Here is a 24,864-nt window from a genome sequence, read left to right as displayed (position 1 = left end):
CCGTTAACTTTGCCCCTCTTGTCACAGGTGCTGCCAGATCTACTGAGTGTTTCCAGCATTTCCTGTTTTTATTATATGAGGTCCTAGTGCAGGACGTGAACATACCTCATGAAAACTGAGGCCCATTCTACAGGAAACTGGCAAAATTAAATAAAACAACTTCCTTTTTTATGGCTCCTACAATGCCCTCAAGACAGTCAGTAAAGTAAATTTTTAGTTCGAAGGGAAATTTGACAGGCAGTTTACACATGTCAAGCTTTCACCAAAATCAGATGAGGTGGATAACCAAATATTTTGTTGCTATTTAATGAGGGGTGAATGTTTGCCAGGAGATTGGGAGAATTCTGTCCTTGCTTCATAGCACTATGTTAATTCCTTTGATTAGTGAAATGAGCTGAGGTTTCACATTTCATCTGTAAGACAGCACTTTCCACTACAAAGTGCTCACCCTGGAATGTAGGGTCAGCTTGGACTATGTGTTCAAGGCTCTGGAATGGAGCTTGAGCCCACATTCTTCTGACAGAGAGACTACGCAACTGGCCCAAGAAGAAAGAGGTTACAGTGCCCTGGCAAATGTACAGCACAACTGGCCAAGAAGAACGAGATTACAGTGCCCAGTCCTGCGTCATTTTTGCTACACGGCTGGGATCTTACACCAAGTTTCCAAAATCATGGGCAGGTACATTAAAGTTATTTTCAAACAGCAAAAATGCATCACCTAACATCACCCAACATTTAATGTGACCAACAGCAACATCAAACAAAATGTCCACTGAACAATCTACTGAGTAGGCTTAAATGTTTTTTATTCTTAAAAACACCTTCAGCTATAGTAACATAACAGTGTATGAGACTCTCAATTCCTTCTGCAGCCAACCTCCATTTGCTGTACAGGGAGTTTGTATGATGAAGTTTGCAAATCCCCCAAAATTATAATGACCCTGAAAACAGAAGTTCAGTTTGAGTTCCCCACAATGTCAAATGTGTGCCAATTCTGCTACATTGGAATATCTAAGCTGGTGCCTGTGTCGCAGAGTAACCCCAATTATACCACCGCAAACTCAGGCCTAACCGAACTACACAGCCTCTGTCCTATAGTGTTAACCTAGTTACATTGCCCCAAACCCTAGCATGATCCAATGCCTCAGGTCCCATTCTAATCAATGTTTCCACTAAGCTGTGCAGATACATGGCCATGAAGCAGCCTTGAAAAGGTACCTCACAGGCCTTGTTCTATGAGAATTGACATGTTTGCAGTGATGTCCAATGAGAAAAAAAACAGTAAATGCACAGCAAATTTTTAAAGGGAGCATTATCCCTAACCCACTTAGAGCACCTCTGACCTTATTTTCCTGTCTTTGCTCAGAGTGCCCTAAAGGAAGTTATGGACCAGGCTGCCGATACAAGTGTCAGTGTGAGAATGAAGCCGCTTGTGATCATGTGAGTGGAGCCTGTAACTGTACAGCAGGTTGGCTTGGAATGTTCTGTGAACGAGGTACGTAGCAATTGTGATAGTTTTTCTAGTGTGGTAATTATAAGTAAAAAATTAGGATAAAGCAATTAAATGGAAAACAAAGAACTATTGCATCCCTCAGAGATAATAAGAACTGCCGATGCTGGAGTCAGAGATAACACAGTGTGGAGCTGGAGGAGCAGAGCGGGCCAGGCAGCATCAGAGGAGCAGGAAAGTCGATGTTTCGGGTTGGGATCCTTCTTCAGAAATCTGCCTTCAGACCCAAAACGTCAACTTTCCTGCTCCGCTGATGCTGCCTGGTCCACTGTGCTCCTCCAGCTCCACACTATTGCATCCCTCATCATGTTTTTGTGAATGAAATATTAGAATTATAACCCGCTGTGTCTCAACCCAATGAACCAGATGAAAATGTTTCATATGTTACTGTGGACAATGTTACAACATAAATGGACTGAGTGAATGTGCTGATCTGTCAATGCTTGTTCCCCAGCTTGTCCTGATGGGTTTTATGGCTTAGAATGTCGTCAGATGTGTGATTGCCTCAATGGTGCACACTGTAATCATGTAATGGGGACCTGCTCATGTCTTCCTGGCTGGATTGGACTGAACTGCAATCAGTGTGAGTTTACAAAACTGAGTTTTTTTGCATTTTTATATTATTCAGAATCTTTTTAAGGCAGCACACTCGATGTCCTGAGCTTTTCTTTGTGTTACCATGATCTTTCCATGCACTCGTCCATCATCGTCTACAATTAGAAAATGATATATGAGCATTTCCCATTTATCTGTGCCCTGCTGACTTTTTAAAATTTATTCATGGGATGTGGGCATTGCTGGCTGGGGCCAGTATTTATTGCCAATCCCTAGTTTCACTTTAGAAGATGGTGGTGAGCTGCCTTCTTGAACAGCTGCAGTCCATGTGCTGTAAGTTGACCTACATTGCTGTTAGGGGGAGAGTCTCAGGATCTTGACCAGTGACAGTGAAGGAACGGTGATGTATTTCCAAGTCATGGCAGCAGGCAGCTTGGAAGGAAGTTTACAGATGGTGGCATTCCTGTGTATCTGCTGCTCGTGTTCCTCAAGATGGCGGAGGTCTTAAGTTTGGAAGGTGCTTCTAAGGACCCTTGGTAAATTTTTGTAGTCTAAGTTGTAGATATTACCATGCTGCTGTTTATGTGTGTTGATGGTGGAGGGAGTGAATGTCTGTGTATATGGTGACAATCAAACAGCGATGTCCTGGAGCTGAGATGACAGATCTCCAACAATCACAACTGACTTCCATTGTGCCAGGTATGACTTCAACCAATGGAGAATTTGACTCTGATTCCCATTAACTTAATTATTGCTAGAGCTCCTTGATGCCACATTTGGTCAAATGTGGTCATTTTCACCTCACCTCTGGAAATTCAGCTCTTTTTTCCATGTTTGAACCAAGACTGTAATGAGGTCAAGAGGTGAGCGGAACCCAAACTGGGCCTCAGTAAGCAGGTTATTCTAAGCCAGTGCTGTTCATTAACCCTTCACCTTCCATCTCTTTACTGATGATCAAGAACAGACTAATGGAGCGGTTATTGGCCTGATTGTCTTCTTCTGTTTTCTGGGTACAGGACATTCCTGAGCGATTTTCTGGTCGTCAATATGTGCCAGTGTTGAAGCTGTACTAAAATAACTTGTCTAGGAGTGCAGGTAACTTTGGAGCATAAGTCTTCAATACTATTGCTGGACAGTTGTCAGGGCCACAGTCTTTGCAGTATCCAGTGCCCCCAGCTATTTCTTGATATCACAAGTAATGTATCTAATTGACTGAAGACTGGTATCTGTAAGGCTGGGAGCTCTGGATCATCTACTTGGCACATCTGGCTGTAGATTGTTGTGAATGCTTCACCTTTATCTTCTGCAATGATGTGTTGGGTTTTTCCATCATTGAGGATGAGGATATTTATGGAGCCACTTCTTCCAATGAATTGTTTAATTGTCTACTGTTGCCAACTGGATGTGACAGGACTGCAGAGCTTAGATCTAATTCATTGGTTGTGGATTTGCTTAGCTCCATCTATCACTTGCTGCTTATGCCGTTTGGCACACAGGTAATCCTACTTTGTAGCTTTTAGCAGGTTGACACCTCATTTTTAGGTATGTCTGGTTCCGCTTCTGCTCTGCTGTCCTGCACTCTCCATTGAACTAGGGTTGATCCCCTGGCTTGCTGGTGATGGTAGATTGGGGGAAATGCCAGGCCACGAGGTTACAGATTGTGTTGGAGTACAATTCTATTGCTGTCGATGACCCACAATGCCTCATGGATGTCCAGTCTTGAGTTGGTAGGTCTTTTCGAAGTCGGTTCTATTCAGCACTTTGAAAGTCCCACAAAATAATGTGTCGGGTATTCTCAACGAAAAGACAGGACTTTGTCTCCACAAGGACTGTGTGGTGTCAGTTTTACTAATACTGCCATGGACAGGTACATCTACAGCAGGCAGAGTGGTAAGGATGAAGTCAAGTATATTTTTTTCTTGTGATGGTTCCCTTATTACCATCCACAGAGCTAGTCTAGCAGCTATGTCCTTTCAGACCCAATCAGCTTGATCTGTAGTGGCTCCGCTCTCCCCTGGAATACATTTTGCACCTTAGCCAACCTCAGTGCTTCCTCCAAGTTGTTTAAGATGGAGGATTACTGATTCATCAGCCAAGTAGGGATGACATACAGCAGTCAGCAGGAAATTTATTTTCCCATGTTTGGCCTAATGCCATGAGATTCAACTCCCTTCTAACTGTGATACAGCCTCTAGAACCCACCCAGTTGGATTTTTACGTCAATTGACAATGGATTTGTGGTCATCATTAAACTTTTAAGTCCAAATTTTTAATGAATTCAAATTTCACCATCTTCTGTGGTGGGGTTTGAAGCTGGGTCCCCAGAATATTATCCGATTACTGGTCTAGTGATACCACCGCAATGCCATCAGCTCCCCCTAATTGCCACAATCTCAATAGCTCTGTCCACTAGGTTTCTGAAATCTCTCTCTTGATTCCATTGCCAAAGACTTGATATCCTCTACTGACAGTGTAGACACCAGAGCAAATTTACACATTTAAAAACAAATTTGTTATACATATTGCTTTCCCCTCACAGTTTTTGTTTATTATATTGGTCGCTCCAACCATGTCCTCCATTTGCTAACAATATTAAAGTCTGTTTTGACTCTTAACAGTGTTATTTTGTTTGGCAGTCAGGAACTAATCAGATACTGGGTTATCTGACTTGTCCTAAGTTAATGTCTTCCAGTTTTCTCCTCTCAAAATGATTTTCATTGACATCCCTCTATTGTTCTACAGAAGTGATCCCAAACTGGGAATTGTTAACAGGCTATTTCAATGCAAAGACATCACTGACAAGTTGAATTCTGATTTCACCCTATGCTCATACTTTCTCCAAATGCATATCTAAAGACACCTCAGTTGCCCTAAAAAGGTGAAGCAGTACTAGGGCACTTCAGAGGGCAATTAATAATCAGAAAGGATGGGATTTCAGTCATGTATAGAACCAAATCAGAGGTAGGAATAACAAGTTTTCTTCTCAGATTTAGCACTTGAGTTTTACAACAATCTGAAAAGTCACTTTTACTGACAGCACCATTTTACTTTCATACTTTTGAGTCAGATTCTTAAACTGCCATAATGGCATTCATTTTCTCATTCCCTGAATGACTAATAGCCCAGCAAACAGGGGTTTGTTAGTGCAGTTGGCTGGTCAGCTGGTTTACAATGCAGAGTGAGGCCAACAGTGCAGGTTTGATGAATGAGGTTACCACAAAAGATTCTCCTTCTCAAGCACTTCCTTCACCTGAAGCATGGTGACCCTCTGGTTAAACCAACACCAATCATCTCTCTCCAATGAAAGAGCAGCCCTGTGGTCCAGTAGAAGTATGATGACTTTACCTTTTAATAGGCCACTAACATAACCATTATACTGCCATACCCATGGGGTATCTATGGGGCTTAAACCCAATTTAAATCATTCAAACTTTAGTGACCATTCTTTGAATTGTGAAGACCTTAGGAACTGGAATTTCTTCCTGTAATCTATGCACGTCCTTAAAACCCTTAAAACCTACCCCTTTGACCAAACCTTTGTTCAGCGGCCATAATATTTCATTTTTTTAAAATGCTGTCATGGAACAAGGGTTCGACTGGCTGGGCCAGAATTTATTGTATGACTCGAGTTGCCCTTGAAGAAGGTGAAGTACTTTATTGAACCTTCTTAAAAAAAACTTAAATGTTTGTGACTCAGCGAAATTATTCAATCCTGGGAAATTTTTTGGGTATATACTTACAATGTTAACAACGCTATGTAAATGCTAGTTGTTATTAAGCTGAGCTAAAGTTTTGTGTGCTCGGGGTACATTTTCATCCTTTGCCGTTTGTGTTGTTTTTTTGTTTCTGCAGCGTGCCCAAAACATTCATTCGGGGAGAACTGCAGCCAATCTTGTCATTGCCAAAATAATGCCAGCTGTGATCATGTGACCGGTCGGTGCAGCTGTCTTCCTGGCTGGATGGGAGCCACATGTCAGAGAGGTACAACCTGCCCTACACTTCAACTATGCAGCACCTTCTTTTAAAACAGGTCACAATGAACGTAGGCACGCAGTAAAGTTCCACAGCTTCTCAGAGACCTGCCTTGTCCCTGCAGATCTACCCCTCCCCACCTCTCTTCACCAACCTCGTCTTTTCTCGCTGTACCGTTTCTCACCCTCCCCTCCCCCTCTCTCCCAACCTCATTCTCCCTGCCTCCTCACTCACACTGTTAGTGTAAGTGTGACAAATCTCCAGGGAAGCATCTACCAGAGTTGGAAGGCCTTCACTCAAACTCCATTAGTCTTGTGTAGCCAACTGGATGCATTGCAATGTTCAAAGACCTCAATTTTTGTCTGTGTGTGTTGGGAGAACTTCATAGTTTATGTATACATCAATTGTGATGTATCTTTTGCAGGAAATCTATTCCCTGTCTTTGAAGGTGCTGAATACTATCTAGACCCCAATGTGTTTTTGGACTGACTAGTGTTTAGTCTGATGCACAGCATCCTTGAGCTAATTTTAACACCTGTATCTAAAGACCATTTTTTAAAAATTTCCCAGCATGTTCGGCCGGTTTCTATGGTGCCAATTGCTTGCAAAGGTGTATCTGTCGCAATGGTGGAACATGTGATCATGTGACTGGTCACTGTACGTGCCCATTAGGTTGGACGGGAGTGGCATGTGAACTGGGTAAGTACTGAAAACGAACAAATACTGCTGTTTCTTTGCTTATCTTTCCAAGTAAGGTTATAGATGGTTCTGTGGTATGTTTAAAAAGACAAAAAAAAAAATACTGTTACGTATTAAGAAGACCCAAAATGATTCACAGCCAATGTAATACTTCTGATATGTAGTTAGTTTTATAAAGCTACTATAAACAATTTTAAAAGCAATTGTTTAGGAGTACAGAACTTGAGTATTGCTGGAAAAGGACTCATTTTGTCTAAGCTTTTATCAGGATGTTCTGTCTGTCACACAGATGAGTAATGTGGTTCATGAATTTCATTGCCAGTACGATGCAGGCTGTACATTCCAAGGACTTGTGGATTATTTCAAGCAGCACGTCCCTTTGGCTATCCGCAATGAGCAAGGTGCTAGCCGTAGCCAACCAGCATGTGTTTAGAAAACCTGAACACCGTGTCTAATATTAGATGAGATTCTCTGATTGGATAATGATTGCTAAATAATTTGGGGTATACTAAGAATTATGCTAACAACCATTTTGAGTCTGCCAATCAGGCTTGCTGTATGGTGCATTTATGTGTACGAGAATCTATCTATATTAATACACGGGACTATGTTCTTTGCAGAAAGAAAGAGCATGTGCATGTATTGCACCTGTTTCAACTCAACAAAACAAATGATAGCCGTTCTCTTGTTCATCTCTAAGAACATTGTCATCTAACTTGTGCATTCTCTATAGCAACATCTCTGCCATAACAGAATCTACTTGCTAACCAATCAGCATTATTTTCTCACACAGCAAAATAAGATTGTTTTCCCCCTTCCAAGATAAAAAGCTTCAACAAAATGGGTCCTTTATCAGCAAGAGATAAGCAGTTTCATTATTCGTGGCAATTTACAATGTATTGACAATAGGATAGTCCATTTATAGACATGATGTTTAGTGAGAATACCAGGAGTAACTCTTTTCCAATCTTCAAATCTTGCCGTATTGGATCTTTTACACTCATAAAGCTTGAATTTGTCTCGACAGATACAAATAACATGATTAATTTCTGGTTTTAAGAATCAACTGATTTGTGATTTAACCTTCAGTGGCTGGCTAAATTATGGTAAGCCCCTCTTGATCTTAACAGAATGTACTCCAGGAAAGTACGGACAGGACTGCCAGCTGCTGTGTAACTGCCTGAACGGGGCTCTGTGTGATCGTCAGAGTGGGAACTGTACCTGCCAGCCAGGGTGGATAGGTGACAAATGTGAAACCCGTGAGTAACTTGTGAGTTCTTCAGCCAGTGGGGGCACTTTCTGGGACAGTTTTGCCAGGCAATCATTTCATTCATTCTTAATGCATGGGCCTTGCTGGCAAGGCTCCCATTTATTAACCATCCCTACTTTCAGTAAGAAGGTGATGGTGGGCTGCCTTCTTCTTCGTCACAGTTTTGTACAACTGAATGGTGTGCTAGATCACTTTGGACAGCAGTTAAGTGTTAACCACATTGGTGTGTGAAGCTGAAATCACATGTAGACCAGACCAGGTAAGGACAACAGATTTCCTTCCATAAAGGAGATTTGTGAACAAGTTGGATTTTTACAACATAGTAACATTTATCGAGTTCAAATTCTCAAACTGCTTTGATGAGATTTAATTTTAGATCTTTTTTATTCATTCATGGTGTGTGGACATTGCTGGTTGAGCCAGCATTTATTGCCCATCCCTAGACGCCCTTGAGAATTTGGCAGTGAGTATACTTTGAACTACTGAAGTCCATTTGATTTAGGGAGACCTACAATGCTGTTCAGGGACAGGCTCCTTGATTTTAACACAGTGACACTGAAGGAATGTGTCCAGGTCTTGCTGCATTTGGATGTAGACTGCTTCAATATCTGAGGAGTCATGAATGGTGTTAAAAATTGTGCAACCATCAGTGAACATCCCCACTTCTGACTTTATGAGGGAGAGAAGGTCATTACTGAAGCAACCGAAGATGTTTGGACTAAGGACATTATTCTGAGGAACTCCTGCAGAGATGTCCCAAAGCTGGGATGACTGACCTCCAACAACTGTAACCATTTTCTTTTGTGGCAGGTGTGACTTCAACTAGCAGAGGGTTTTCCCCATGATTCCCATTAAGTTCAGGGCTCCTTAATGCTCCTTAATCCTTGGTCAAATGTAACTTTGATGTCAAAGGCAGTCATTCTCACCTCACCTCTGGAATTCAGCTTTTTGACCAAGTTTGAAAAATGGCTGTAATGAAGTCAGGGGCTGAGTGACCCTGGCAGTATCCAACCCTGAACACATTGCTGTTAAACTGTACTGTCTTGCATGATAGTACTGTTAATGACATCTTTTGTCGCTTTACTGATGATTGAATATAGACCAGTGTAGTGGCCAAGTTGGATTTGTCCTGCGTTTTGTGTACAGGACAAATCCAGGGAATTTTATACATTGTTAGGTATTTTTGCAAGTTTACAGAATTTATTAAGTTCGCCATATTGATGCTATCATTATTTTTCTTTTATTTTTCCTCCTTTTTGGTTTGGAACTGTAAGTGACAGTTAAGAATAGAACTTTGAATGTTCTTCCTTAAAATAGAGGAGACAACAAAAGATTGATGTTTGCTGTCGGGAACTGGCCTGGAAAGATAATGCGGGCTGATCATTGCTGTGATAACACTGTAGATGATTTGACACTGAGATTTTGTCATGCTTAGGGACTGGTAGCTGGTTGGATGTTAAATCGGTCAATCAAGGGAGGACCTGTGCTGGCCAGCCAATCACAGGGAATGTTGAAAAAAGAAAGCAAAAAATGGAGTGAACATGGTTTTCGTCAGCAGGCAGTTTTATATTAGAAGCTGCTGGACTGGCAATGACAGAAGTAAATAACTTTAAAACATAGGTGTATATATGAGTGAAAGCTTTTTGTCTCAAAACATGAGTTAGCCTACGTTTCCATTAGCCCGAACAATAGAAACCATAAAATCATGATTTGCATTTGATCTGGGCAATATGGTGTCGTTCCCCTCATAGAAAATACTTACAACTAATCACCGGCAACAAAAATATAATTCAATTCCTCACTTGTTTGATTCAGTCAGAATTGTTAATTATTGAAATATAACTCAATCCTATGTTAGTATCATTTATAAAAGATAAACCAGAATTAAAAGTTAAAATTATGGTTATGCTCACCTCTCAGTTTTGGCTGTAGATATTTCCTCCCGTCAATTTTATGCTCTGTATCTCCTCCCTATATTCTGGGACTGAAGAAATATTCACCATCTTCCCCGCCACCTCATCAGGAAGGATGGGTAAAAATGTCCACTGGAGACTTTCTTGACTTACCAAGGGGTCAGTGAATGGTTATTTAAGAATCTCAACTCACCACTGACCCAGTTACTGGCAACAGTGGCCTCTGAATAGCCATCTTATGACCAGGCGGGACTCTATTGTTGAGATTAGCAATAGACTGAGAAGCTTGCTTGTCAACTCTTCAGCTGATTTGCTTGTGACCTGGCAAGCTTTCTCAGTAGTAGGGGGAGTGAGTAAATTACCATGGAACTTACTTAGAGTTCTACCTCACTTTCACCCGCAAATTGGAGAATCACGGTGTCTGTTTATTGTTGTGACACTAGCCCCTATCTATTTCCCTGTGTGACAGCTTGTCCCAAAGGTACCTACGGAGATCTCTGTGAGGAACATTGCAACTGTGAGCATGGATCATCATGTGATCATGTGACAGGAAGCTGCCAGTGCACCAGGGGATGGAGAGGGAGACGATGTGAGAAAGGTGAGTGATGTAATCAATGTCAAAATCATGTCCAGAATTTCATAATTCAGCTTTGATTTTAAAATTCTTTCGTCATTTTAGGTAATAGTACAAACATACAAACTAAAGGCAGGAGTAGGCCATTCAGCTTCTTGAGCCAATTCCATTTTTTGATATTATGATTGATTTAAATGTGACCGGTGCTCTATTTTCCTATGACCCACTGTAACCATCGGCTCACTTTTTAATCCCATTTTGTGCTCTATCTGACAATTTATCTCGCCCTTTTTTGTGCATGTACCTTTGTAAATACCTTATGCCCTCTTCACAACTTACATTCCTACCTATCTTTGTGCAATGAGCAAATTTAACAATCATATGTTCTCTCCCCTGAACAAAGTCGGTGATATAGATTGTGAATAGTTGAGATCCCAGCACTGATCTCTGTAGCACTTTGCCAATTCAAAAAAATGGCCTATTAATGTCTACTGTCTGCTTCCAGCTAATGAATTAGCTAATCAATCCTCTATCCATTCTAATATGTTACCTCCTACAACATGAGCTCTTATCCTGTATCATAATCTTGATGCTGCACCTTATCAAATGCCATTTGGAAATCTAAATATGTAACATCTGTAGGTTCCTCTTTGTCTTCAATGCTTGTTACTTCCTCAACCCTAATAAATTTACCAAACACAGTTTCCCTTCCACAAAACCATACTGCCTGATTGCATTATTCTCTAAGTGCCTCGTCATAATCCCTTTAAAATGAATTCTATCATTTTTTCTGTATTACATGTTAGACTATAACTGGCCTATAGTTTTCTGCTTTCCATCTCCCTCCTTTCAAGAATAATGGAGTTATTTTTGATACTTTCCAGTTTGATGGAACCTTCTGAAAATCTAGGGAATTTTGGAAAATTACAACCATGAGAATAGTTAGCTAGACATAGGCTTGACTGGTCTGATGATCTTGTTGTAAATGCATGGCCCGTTTAATAGTTTTTTTAGTGGGAAGTTTGGAAGAGGCTATGAGAAACGTTGGAAGAAGGAGGATGGGATTCTTGACCTCCGTGTCGGGTTTCTGTTTTGCCAACCCCTCATGTTCTTTCAAGATTAGAATCAGGAATGTGCCATTGCTACATCTTCCTCTTATGATGCTTTTCTAGGTCCTCCTTTCCATAGAAAGCCTTATTATAACAGTTAGTTAATCTTTCACCATCACTAACCCCATCACCAGGATTACTTCTGGTGATGTTCCCATTTAAATTGCAGCTTCCAAAATCATACTGAATCCCCAAAAACTCAAACCTTTGGCCTTGTTCATAACTATGCGCAAATTAGGATTCTCCAATTAACAATTCTCCCTATTTGGAGTAAAACACTTTCTGGAGTACATCGTAATGACTTCCACAGTCTCTTGTCATCTCCAAAAGTTGGAAATCAACTTCCTGCTTGATCAATGCTGATAGGTTAAAGCTACTGGGTAATATTTATTCGCAGGAGGAATAATATCCAGAAACTAGATTACCATGGAAAAATATGAAAGCAGTACCAGACTTAAGCAACTGACTTAAAATTAGTTCACATGTTGTTGATGTATTCTCTTTCTGATCAATGGTTCTTATAGATTTTTCACTGAAAACTCTTGAACATATAGTTTGCAACAATAACTTGTATGGAAACAAGTCCTTTAACATCTTGTCCCTATTAGTATCCGTCACAAGTTAGTGGAGATCACGAGATTGCATCCTTGAGTTACAAGGGTGTCCTTTTTTGAGATAAATACAAACTTTTATGAGATGGTCCACAACAAACACACTTTACAACAAACCATGTATTAATGGTCCAGGAAACAAGCCTCACCTCATTGCGTTCATATCTTTCCAACAATAGCCTATCCATTCTTGCCAGCACAACTGCACTGCAACCAAACTGCACTATCTGAAATAGCATTGAGAGTCAGGTGAAATACAACTAAAAGAGTTAAGAGTTATTCCACCAAGCTACTGCAAGGACACAGCTAGTTTGAGCTGTTGTTTCCATTCTTTAGTTCCATTACTGTAAATGTCTGAAATCATTTAAGTTAAGGGCAGACGTTTCCTCAGTCTTATTTCCCTTATATGAGCAACCAGTATTTAAAAACAAAAACCCTCAGCCTATTAGGCTAGTGATTTGTTATTAATGTAACCTGAGAAACCAGTGTTGTGCCTGCCTCTGTGTACACTGTGGATTTTGCATAATGGAAGTCTGATATGAAATTACATGGGGTTTGTTGCCAGATATTTGCCAACCTGATTTGGTCTTTCACCCAAATAACTGAGTTTGTCCATTACCCATGTACCCAACTTAACAAGCTACTGTTAGTGTTGTTGCTGATGTTAATCCTCATCTCATCTTCTCCTTTAGCTTGTTGGCCTGGCTACTATGGTGATGATTGTGTGCAGCGGTGTAACTGTTCCCCCAACACCCCCTGCAACCATGTGACGGGTGAATGTGGCTGCCCTCCAGGATTTACAGGCAATGGATGTGAGCAGAGTAAGTACTTAGTGACATTTGTCTTCGTCAAGGAGGTCATATTCATCAAGAATAAAATTGTGGAAAAACTGAATTAAAACTGATTCATGTCTTGAAGAAAAGTATCAGTTGAAGCACCATTCTTCCTTTGACTCGATATCAAAATATAATTGGTTCCATTACAAGTAAACAAGAGGCTGACATTAAGTCTCTCAAAACTGCCTCTAATCAGTTTACCTCATTACCAGTAACTGGTACGTAAGAAGCAGATACACACAGCAAGATCCCACAAGCAACGAGGAGACGAATAACCACTTAATCCACTTTTGATGACGTTCATTAAGGAAACAGTGTAAAACAAAATCCCAGGAACCCTCTGTTCATCTTCCAGTAGTGTTGTGGTACACAGAATATCTGTTCCTGTAGGCAGAGAGACTAAGCTGAAACACTGTTTGCCTCCTACAGTACGCTGATACATCACTGGGTCCTGGAGCAGGGCTCGAACCCACAAACTTCTGATTCAGGAAAAACTCAACGTGTATACTCCATTTATTATGGTAAAAGATCTCAGTGGACTTCACAGGAGCATAGTCTTAGACAAGGTTTTACAGCCAGCCATAAAGAGAAATGACTAAAAGCTTGGTCAATGAGGACATGGGGGATGAAAGGGTTATTATCATAAGGGCCAAAGTGACATAACAGCAGTTGGAGCATGAATGCTGGGTTGCTGCTATGACAAGAGTGTAGATGCTGTTAGTTTCTGATTGAAAGCTCAATCCAAATTGCTGACCTGCGATTTCTGACTCAGATGCTGACTCATCACCTTTACCTTCCAGCATAGAGTCGTAGAGTGCAGAAAAGGCCTTTTGGCCCATCAAGACTACACCAACATTACTACCACTTGCTGAACAAAGAGACCTTGGAGTGCAGGTTCATAGTTTCTTGAAAGTGGAGTCCCAGGTAGACATGGTAGTGAAGAAGGTGTTTGGTGTTCTTGCCTTTATTGGTCAGTGCATTGACAAAAGGAGTTGAAAGTTCATGTTGCGGCTGTACAGGACATTGGTTAGGCCACTATTGGAATACTGTGTACAATTTTGGTCTCCCTGCTGTAGGAAGGATGTTGTGAAACTTGAAAGGATTCAGAAAAGATTTACAAGGATGTTGCCAGGGTTGGAGGGTTTGAGCCAGAGGGAGAGGCTGAATAGGCTGGGGCTATTTTCCCTGGAAAGTCGGGGGCTAAGGAGTGGCCTTATAGAGGTTTATAAAATCATGAGGGACATGAATAGAGTGAATAACCAAGGTCTTATCCCTGGGGTTGGGGGAGTCCAGAACTAAAGGGCACAGATTTAAGGTGAGAGGGGAAAGATTTAAAAGGGACCTCAGGGACAACTTTTTTACACAGAGGCTGGTGCGTGTATGGAATGAGCTGCCAGAGGAAGTGGTGGAGGCTGGTAAAATTACAACATTTAAAAGGCATCTGGATGGGTATATGAATAGGAAGGGTTTAGAGGGATATGAGCCAAATGCTGGCAAATGGGACTAGACTTATTTAGGATACTGGTCAGCATGGATGAGTTGGGCCAAAGTGTCTGTTTCCATGCTGTACAACTCTATGACTCTCTAACACTAAAGGCGCGTTCATCCCAATTTCCTGCACTTGTCTCAGCACTTGAAATATCATAACATTCAAGGATCGAACAGAGTCAAATAACATTGACTGTAAAGCATTTTCAGTCTTCTTGCAGATTTCTAGCAATCATTTTCTCTCTTTTTGCTTGTCTATCCAGCAAAACTTTCATACATTTTATCCTTTGTCTCTTTCATTAGCTTGCCTCCCAGGTACTTACGGACAGAACTGTAACCAGGTGTGCCAGTGTTCAGCTCAAAACCAACAATGCCACCCAGTGAGTGGAGAATGCGTCTGTGCACCTGGCTACCATGGAGACAACTGCAACCTGAGTGAGTTTTGCTTAACCTGATTAACCTGTATGATCCACAGGCATTCCCCTGCATCCTAGGCAGCAGTGAAGATAAACTGTAGAGAAAGACTGACTGAATCCTTTGAGTGGCTCAGTACATAGATGTGCTTCCTTATGTAGTATCACCTGCACAACACTGCGTTCAATCCCCCTGACTATAAATCTGAGCAGCAATGAAAAGGAAAGAACTTGCATTCTTATAGCGCCTTACACATCCTCAGGATCTCCTTAAGTGCTTAACAGCCAGTCTAGTAGTTTTCTTGACATGGAGGGATGTGGCAGACAGCAAGGTGCCACTAGATGCAAAAGGGCAATGGAGCAGATTCAACAATAACTCTTATAAGGAAATTGAGTAAATATTTGAAAAGGAAGAAATATTGAGAGTTGTGAAGATGGGCAGGACAGAATGGAACTAATGAATAAATCTGTAAAAGCTGGTACAACCACCATGGGCTATGGAGATAAGCCTGTCAAAGATGGATAGATGATTTCCTGACAAGGAGGACAGGTACCTGATGATCTTGTGATGTTCTGTTTCTTCTCTAATCCCCTAAAAGGATGTCCAGATGGGAGGTACGGATCCAACTGTGCCCAGCTATGTCGATGTTTGAATGGAGGCCTGTGTGAGACAGTGAGTGGGACATGTATCTGTCCACCTGGGTATGTCGGAGCTGACTGTAATCAGAGTAAGTGAACAGCAACACCAGGAAAACTCAGTTATTGAGGGGTGTGGATCTACATTAGAGGGGTGGGGCAGAGTGCATTGTGTCCACCCCTCAACTAAATTGAGATCCAGAAGACTTTAAAGCATTGCCAATAAAATAAAATCCCTCACCGTTCATCCTCTGTGCCTGCAGGTGAAAACAAAATCCACATCATGTCTTAGAGATAAATATTTGAAAAAGTAATGATTTCAAATTATGTGGAGAAGGGACAGATGAATGGGATTATGTAGTTATCTCTTGCAGAAAATGAACAAGGACAAAATGATTGAATGGTCCCTCTCTGTGCTCTGAATTTGCTTGATTCTATCTGCTCTGGCTTATAGAGAAGCCCAGTGACATCGTGTTAACACTGCGTCTGTTTTTATCTACAGCCTGTCCTGCTGGCTACCACGGGACTAATTGCTCTGCAGCTTGCTCGTGCGGAGAAGGTGCAGAGTGTGACCATGTGACAGGAAGGTGTATCTGTCCAGCAGGCAGGATTGGTTCTCGATGTCAGCACGGTGAGTAACATGTCATTTCCAAGTCTGACAGGCTCTTGCTATTCGCTTCCATCATACCTGGCAAATGGTCTTAGGAAGGCAGGTAGTTCCAACAGGCAAAGAACTAACTTGTTTGGCATCAGAGCTGGATTGGGCCATTTTTGAAGTTTAAGATAACATCAGGGTTTTCAAACCCAAGTTTTAAAGCAGTGTTTTGCGCATGTGTTATAACATCTGCACCCATGGATTCATACACCTGCAAGAGTACTCACAAAATCAGCATACACTTGGGCGAGAATCTCTGTCCCTCGTTTCATTCATTTATGAGGTCCCCTTGGTGATGTGTTTTTAATGGAAGCGGAATGTCCTATTATACACAGATTCCTCAGAGGGCATTGGATATTTAGTCGGATAGAAATGGTGTGTAGGCATACAGGGAAAATGCAGGAGATTGGCACTCAGTAATAGAACTGGTACAGGCACGATGGGCTGAATAATTTCCATCTGAGCCATTGCAATTCTTTGATTTTGTGATTCAAAGTAAAGATAATTAATGGTCAGGGAAAGGTCTTATAGCACATCTTGTGCAAACGTCTCCTGACAGGAGAATTGTAGTGGATGATCACCAGCCCGCATGCTCTGTGGAACAGATATAATGTGACATCCACACTTTGTCTGTCCACACCAGACCTTAGGGTTCTTAGCTCTAATCTCAGTCTCTTTGTCACCTGTTCATATTGAAATGTGTTTGGTATGTAACCACTATTTTGTATATTCAGTGTGTCCTAAAGGCAGGTTTGGTCAGGGATGCCAGTATGTCTGTATGTGCAAGAATGGAGGGTTATGCAACCCAGTTGATGGCTCCTGTTCCTGTGGTCTGGGCTGGACCGGGGCCCTATGTGGACAAGGTGAGTGCATTCTACATTGAAAAGAAGCTTAAAAATACTCAATGGAAGCACTTAATGTCATTTTGATGCCAATTCTTGAAGTCTCTAGTATGCGAAATCTGAATTTGAAATTTCTGGGTACGTTTGATCAGAAATTAAATGTAAATTGAAGATAATTTTTTTCAGTATCCAGATTGTCAAGGTTGGGTTACCTTGTCTCTAGAAATACTCCCTTTGATTGGTAGCCTTCCACGCTTGTCCTGGAGTCTGCAGAAACTTAATCTCTTGCAAGCAGCATGGAAGTAAACTCATACAGGGTGTTCAGAACGCTATTCTTTTTCACTTTATTTCAATACTTCTGAAAGCTGTAAACAAAAAAAAAAAATTGGAGCTTGGGAGTAAAGTTTGTTTAATTGGTCAGCGATGTTAGAGGTCTTGTGATGAAGCCTTTAAAAGTATGAGTAACGTTGTCAACCCTGTTCCATTTCTCTTTGTGTCGGTCCTTTATCTTCTTGATCTGAGTTTTTCATTGGCTTTAAATGTGCCTTTAAAGGTACATGTAAGGACCTCCTTTTAAATAAAGGAGTGGCTTTTACGTTCAATAAAGCAATACTGAGAAGGAGAAGTGACAGAATTGTTAGAAGGAGCAATAGGAGCATTGGAAGATAGACACAGGAGTAGACTATTCAATCCCTCGAGGCTGAGGGCCAGAGCACAGCACCTCTGACACTACAGCACTCCCTCAGTTATACTATTGGAGCATCCACCTAAATTACTCACTTAGGTTTCTCAAGTAGTGCTTGAACTTATGAACTTCTGACTTGGGTGAGAATGCTACCAATTGCCATGGCTGACATCTTAACTTTCTAAGTTATAATAAAACAAAGCAGAGGACGACACACAAATTGATTATGAGACAGAAAAGATAGAGAAACAAATAAGAATAAGACAGAGAGAGACAGTGACAGAGTATTAGGACTGGACTGTTCAGGAAAGACATCTGGGAACATATACATACAAACAGCAGTAAATATTTGAAACTCCCTTCCACAAATGACAGTGGATGCTAGATCAATTAATTTAAAATCTGAGATGGAATAATTTTTGATGAGCAAAGGTATGAAGGGATATAGACCAAAAGCAGGTATGTAGAGTTAGGCCACAGATCAGCCATGATCTCATTGGATGGTGGAACAGGCTCAAGGGCCTGAATGGCCTACTCCTGTTTGTGTGTTCCCATGTAGATAGAAACAGAGGCAGAGACAATGACAATGAAAACAGAATGAAAAATGTAGCAGAAAGACAAACATAGATAAAGTGTGCACTTATTTTTATTGTTATGTTGTCCTTTGACATTTCTGGTCATCATTGTTTTTGAGCCCATCCACTGACTCTTGTGGCGTGGTGTGCTGGAAATCAAGGGCCAGTATTGTTGCAGTTATCACAAATGTGAGAAGATTTATTTAAAGTCCCCAATTTATCTGACTGATGTACAAAATGGTCAGAGGTACAGATAGAGTGGACAGCCAGAGACTTTTTCCTAGGGTGGAGGTAGCTATTACGAGGGGGCATAGTTTTAAAGTGAGTGGAGGTAGCTATAGGGGAGACGTCAGAAGTAGGTTCTTTACTCAGAGAGTGGTAGGGGTGTGGAATGCATTTTTGGAGAGGGTAGTGGAATCGGCCTCATTAGGGGCATTTAAGCAGCTATTGGATAGGCATATGGATGATAGTATAAGGTAGGGGTGGAGGTTAGATAGACCTTAGGTTTAAGGTAAAAGTTCGGCACAACATCGTGGGCCGAAGGGCCTGTGCTGTGCTGTTCTATGTTATATGATGAACTCAAGGTAAAAGAAAACACTCATCAGGTAGTCTGTTTATTGCAAAGTGCTTTTGACCAATGGTAGGAAAGAAGCATGAATTATTAATGTTTAACTACCTATAACTTAAACAAAGCTCCTTTAATAAAATCCCATTCTCACATAAACAGACACACAAAAAAGAGACAAAACACAAATATTAACCCTGGGGAAGGAACAAAATAAAAGTCAGTGATACTGGTTTTCTGATGCCAATCTGAACAAGGGGCATTGGTGAGGTTTTTCCCTTCAATTTCCTTCCGATTCCTTTTGACTTTTTGATGAGGAGACAGAGTTATGGACATAATGATTCTCAACTTTTTATCCTCCACTTGAGGATTTGCATTTTCAATGTCTCTGAAGGTGGTCTTCCCTTTTTACTTTCAAGAAAGGAATTTGCAGACAGAGAGAGTAGCCAGTCAGTCAGGACTTGATTTTACTTCTCCACTGACAGAAGGGTGTGAGAAAGAGAGGTGTTTTCTGATTCACAGGCTGGACATTTCTGCTGTATTGTCCAAAAACTAACCACTCACCCTTGAGTCAGTCAAGAAGTTGATACTATGCTGAGTACACCATGCTGCTCACAACTGGTCCTATTGAAAAACCAATCAAAATCTGTCACTGAGCTAAACTGGACCTGGAGACACCACCTACAGAGTCTAGCCAGTATCCTAACCCCCCTCCCCCCCACCACCACCCAACTGCTTGTATAAGCCAACATTGAGGATGCAACACCTAGTGAGTTCTGGTAATTCATTCTTTTAAAGCCTGTAACATCATCTTCCCCAGTCCCTCGGCTTAAAAGAAGTATCTTTTCCCATTTCTAAGCCCACAGTCCAAAATTGTAAACATAGTCTTTAACTGTCTGCAGTTGCTTATATGTTGTTATATTTCTAAATTCTCCCGGTTCTGACTATAGATTATTGACCTGAAATGTTGTCTGTTTTTCTCTGCACAGATGTTACTCAGTGAGACTTCCCAGCATTTTCTGTTTTTATTTCAGATTTTCATGATCTGGAGTGTACTGACTACTGTTGCAGATATTTTGTGTTGATGATTTTGATTGAGGCAGAGTTCACAGAATCAGCATTCCCAGTTTGGTTTTATCTTTTCCAGAGTGTCCCGTTGGGAAATTTGGTGCAAACTGCCAGCTGGAATGTGCATGCCAAAATAATGGCACCTGCAGCCGTATAACAGGATACTGCCAGTGTGTGAGAGGGTATTATGGGCACAACTGTGAACATGGTGAGTTGGCAGGAAGTTTTTATAGACTGATAGAGTCATACAGCACAGAAATAGACCCTTTGGTCCAACCAGTCCATGCCAACCATAATTCCAAACTATACTAGTCCTACCTGGCTGTACTTGGCTCATATTTCTCCAGTTTACTATTTATGTACTTATCCAAATGTCTTTTAAACTTTCTTACTGTACCCACATCCACCACTTCCTCTGGAAGTTCATTCCGCAAACAAACCACTCTCTGTGTATATAAGTTGCCCGTCATTTCTTTATTTAAATCTTTCTCCTCTCACCTTAAAAATGTGCCCTTTAGTCTTAAATCTCCAAACCTAGGGAAAACACATCTGCCATTCACCTTATCTATACCTTCATGGTTTTATAAACCTTTGTGGGATAGTCTCTCAACCGCCTACACTCAAGTCCCAGCCTCTCCAACCTCTCCTTATAACTCAAACTCTCCATTCCTGGCAAAATCTTTTTTGAACCCACTCCAGCTTCATAATATCCTTCCTATAACAGGGTGACCAGAACTGGACACAGTACTCTAGAAGAGGCCTCATCAACGTCCTGTACAACCTCAGAATGACGTCCCAACTCCTTTGAGAGACTCGGGACATTGTGGGTGGTAGAGATCTTAAAGGCAAAAGTTAGCTTTTATTATTCCTTCTTGGGTATCTGAGCTGGCAAGACCAGCATTTATTGTCTGTCTCTCCAGTATAGCAAATGGCAGAGTGAGCATTCTCCTCCTTAAGCACTGCCAATGCTTTGTGACAACGGAGTAGTTTTCTGGGAGAGGGCATATAGCAGCCAATCACGTCATTGTGCATTCGATGACATGTACTGAATAAAGACTTCAGCATTCCCTCTGTAAAGGGATGTGAATGAACCAGGTTACGATAATCTTACAGTTTCACAGTCAGTTTCACAGACACCGACGTTTTATTTCCAGAATGTAAATCAAGAACTGAATTCAAATTCTTTAACTGCCCTGGTGAGATTACTAGTTCAATAACACTACCTCCACATTACTGTACCTGTACAAGTGGTTAACTTAGTCCTTCAGGCCTAACTATGAATACTCCCATTTGAGTGTCTAATTCGATTTGCGTTTGGGGAAAGCTCTTGGAAGAAAAGGCCAATTGGAGAAAACCTGAGAATGGAAGCAAGTTAGGAGAGAGCGTGAGGGGACACCAAACGCTGAGAGTTAGAGAGGATGGTTGTTGGTCAGAGTGTGGAGTGTGTTTGGGAGTAGAGTGGTGAATGATATTACATGGTTAGGCTGAGCAGGAACTAGAGGGATGTTCTGTGAAAAGACTTGCATTTATAGTTTCGTGTTCTACCTGCAATTGGAGTGAAAGTTGACTGGAGAAAAGGCAGGAAGAGTTATATTTAGTGAGCCCTCTTAAGGATTCAAGGAAAGGGGCCACAAAAGGAAGTTTGGATCAGAAACCAAATCATTTAAAATACTGAAATTGTTGAAGAAACTCATCAGGTCTGGTCTGGGTCACTGCACCCAAAGTGTTAACATTGTTACCTTCCCCACAGACACTGCCAGATGCTTCTGCAGCATTTTCTGTTTTATTTTTCAGATTGCTGTCATCCACAGTTCCTTGTTTCATTTAAAATGCTGCTTGAAATGGATGTGATCTTTGGATGGGCGATTAGCAAATGAAGGGATATGGTGGTGGGACTGATGTCTGAGCATCTGCTCTATGTATTCAAACACACGACCCAGCACAGGCACAGCGGGTTGAATGGCCTCCAGTGATAGATGATTCTGTGGCATGGGCAGTGTGCAAATTTGGCCTGTTAAAGGGAGTTTGAAATGATTCCTGATACTGCAAGTACTTAGAAGTTTTGCAACCGGGATAAGTTGAACAAGAGCTAGATTGGATCCTGAATGTAACCTTGACCATTGTTGACTGAGGGTGTGTGTGGCCTTACTTACAGTGCTAAACTTTCACCTCCGTCAGACCGGGGTGTAATGTTCTATTCATTGTACAATATCGCCACCTGCTGCTGCGTTTTGCATTCGCTGAAGTTCACTGAACTGACCAGTTCAATGACAATTCATTACTTACTTTTTACTTTTTACTTACTCATTACTTTTGGCATTGTTTGAGTAAACCAAAATATCCAGAAAGTGACCTAAGGGGATTTTTAACAGCACTTCTTTTGAAGACTGAGTTTTGTATTCCATGCCGATGCTGGGAATATGGTGTTAATGGTGAGGAATTACTCAGTTTCCAATGCAGAAACAGAACAGGATAATAGTCCTTTTACATCCAAGTGAGAGACTTCCATTTTAATGTCTCTTCTCAAAAACATTGCAGTACTCCTTCAGTTCCGCACAAGTTGCATTAGCCTGGATTTTCTGCTCTGGAAATGGGTTCAAACCCAGGCCCTGGGGCTGCGCCGTGATCCATGGCCGAACTACTTGAGGTCACTGTTTCAGTGCCTTTGGTAGCCAGAAGATTGCCACACGAATCACTTATTATTTTCAGAAGCAAGTCTGTGATTGGTGGCCTAATGCACTCTGAGAGACAGGAGGTGGTTGGGACACACTAGTAGGCACGCGTGCAACATTTTGCTTAGCTTGCAATGTTTCGCTTTAACCTTTTGAAGCTGCTGTAAGTGTCCGTTTGTGTTTACAGTGTGTCCCCTTGGATTTCACGGAGAAAACTGCCAACATTTGTGTGACTGCAGTAACAAAGCAGCCTGTCACCCTGTAACTGGCCAGTGCCTGTGCTCAGCTGGTTACTATGGAGACTACTGTGAGAAAGGTACTAATTCTGATAAAGCATTTTGTACAGTTTATGACAGCACTAACATCTACACCCCTAGCCCTCCTATTAAAACTAACAGGCCCGAATTACCTGGCCTGAGAGCTGGCTGTTCAACACGTGCAGGTATAACTGTGACGCTTGGTGAACAGGCCTGAGAAACTATGCGGGCAACACTATCCTATACACTCAGCTTTTTCGTGGACTTGAGGCCTTGCAAAGGACTGTTCTCAATGCCATTAGTTCATTGTCGATGAGTCAAAGCTTCATGATCAGCCTTTCTCAGCAACCTGAGGTACACAAGAAACAAATTTAAACTCTGGATCCTTGCAAGGCTTGGTGATTCACATCCATCGTGTTAATTGGATTGATGTTGCCTGTGCCAAGGATAATTAAAGATAATTTCCTGCCCATGAGGCCTATGGAACTGTAACGGAACTAAGACCATTCATGAACAACATTGCCTGCACTGTAGGTAATTGGACTGTGTTGCTGGCTCCCAGAACCAGCCTCCTGCTGAGGTACTGAGGCATCTGAAATCCTTATTTTCTTTTTCCTCCGGGGTGCTGTAGAATGCGAGGAAGGACGATACGGGGAGCAATGCCAGCAGATGTGTGACTGCGAAGAAGGTGTGCCTTGTGAAGCCATAACAGGAAAATGCCTCTGTCTGCCAGGGAAAACTGGCACAAGGTGTGACGTTGGTAAGTATTGTGCAGTACTCTGTGTCAAAGCATTCAAGGCTCAGTGTTCTGTTAAAAAACTTTGTCCTAATCACTCTTTAATCCCCGTGACCATTTTAAGTTGATCATCACTGACTGCCCTGATGATGTAATCTTTGCTCTGTTAAAATGCTTCAAAATTCAAAGCAAAAACGTCCAATGAATCTCCCTTTAGTAATCACTTTTGCAGAAGAGGTAGCCGCAGCATCTCAAATCTACCTTCACCAACATCTATGGACTGGTGAAAAGTAGGGTGCAGGTGTGGTACAATCAGGATCCTTAGCGAGAAAGATTTCTGAAGAAGGGTCCCAACCCGAAACGTCAGCTTTCCTGTTCCTGTGATGCTGCCGGCCTGCTGTGTTCCTCCAGCTCCGCACTGTGTTATCCTTAACAAGAGAGAACTTTACACTGGACAGCATTTCTTATGGTCTTACAAATGGGAACAGGAGTAGTCCATTCGGCCCCACGAGCCTGCTCCATCATTCAATAGGATCATGTCTGATCCGACATTCCTCACATCCACTTTCCTGTATTTTTCCCCAACCCTTGAATCTATCTATTTCAATCTTATATATAACAAGGACTTTTGTCCCATAGCTCTCTGTGCAAAGGAGCTCCAAAGACTCTCACCCTCTCAGAAACAGCGTTCCTTTTAATCTCAGTCTTAAATTGGCACCCCTTTATTTTGAGAATATGCCCTCTGGTCCTAGACTCTCCAAATGAGGAAAACCATTCTTCCTACATTTACCTTGTCAAGCCCCTTAAGAATTCCAAATGTTTCAATGAGTTCATCTCTCGTTCTCCTAAACACCAGTGACTAAAGTCCCAAACTGTTTAGCCTCTGCTCATAAGACAACATGTATGAAAGGGTTAGTAAGAACTGCCGATGCTGGAGTCAGAGATAACACAGTGTGGAGCTGGAGGAACACAGCAGGTCAGGCAGCATCTGGCTGAGCAGGAAAGTTGCTATTTCGGGTTGGGACCCTTCTTCAGATTTCTGAAGGGTCCCGACCCAAAACGTCAACTTCCCTGCTCCTCTAACGCTACCTGGCCTGCTGTGCTCCTCCAGCTCCACACTGTGTTATGTATGAAAGGGTTGAAGGGGTTGAGTCTTAAGCAGAGACTCAAGGTTGGACAACCCTCTGAGATTTGAAGATCAATCTCAAGGACACTGCTGTGTG

General features: G+C 41.7%; 1 protein-coding gene across 1 annotated transcript in view; it reads left to right on the top strand.

The window, feature by feature from the left end:
• LOC109935092 (multiple epidermal growth factor-like domains protein 6) overlaps positions 1–24,864 on the top strand; it is a 407,878-nt gene that overhangs the window by 376,853 nt on the left and 6,161 nt on the right. Inside the window, exons 23-36 of the mRNA XM_048615100.1 lie at positions 1,367–1,495; positions 1,965–2,093; positions 5,918–6,046; positions 6,608–6,736; positions 7,867–7,995; positions 10,389–10,517; positions 12,906–13,034; positions 14,841–14,972; positions 15,550–15,678; positions 16,089–16,217; positions 16,976–17,104; positions 20,056–20,184; positions 22,836–22,964; positions 23,537–23,665. Coding sequence (XP_048471057.1) covers positions 1,367–1,495; positions 1,965–2,093; positions 5,918–6,046; positions 6,608–6,736; positions 7,867–7,995; positions 10,389–10,517; positions 12,906–13,034; positions 14,841–14,972; positions 15,550–15,678; positions 16,089–16,217; positions 16,976–17,104; positions 20,056–20,184; positions 22,836–22,964; positions 23,537–23,665 — 1,809 coding nt within the window. The remainder of the gene's footprint in view (positions 1–1,366; positions 1,496–1,964; positions 2,094–5,917; positions 6,047–6,607; positions 6,737–7,866; positions 7,996–10,388; positions 10,518–12,905; positions 13,035–14,840; positions 14,973–15,549; positions 15,679–16,088; positions 16,218–16,975; positions 17,105–20,055; positions 20,185–22,835; positions 22,965–23,536; positions 23,666–24,864) is intronic.

Source organism: Rhincodon typus, chromosome 31 (assembly GCF_021869965.1).
Source record: "Rhincodon typus isolate 14 chromosome 31, sRhiTyp1.1, whole genome shotgun sequence".
Taxonomy (NCBI): Eukaryota; Metazoa; Chordata; class Chondrichthyes; order Orectolobiformes; family Rhincodontidae; genus Rhincodon; species Rhincodon typus.
The sequence above is the reverse complement of the archived record's forward strand: the minus strand, read 5'-3'. Positions and strand labels throughout refer to the sequence as shown.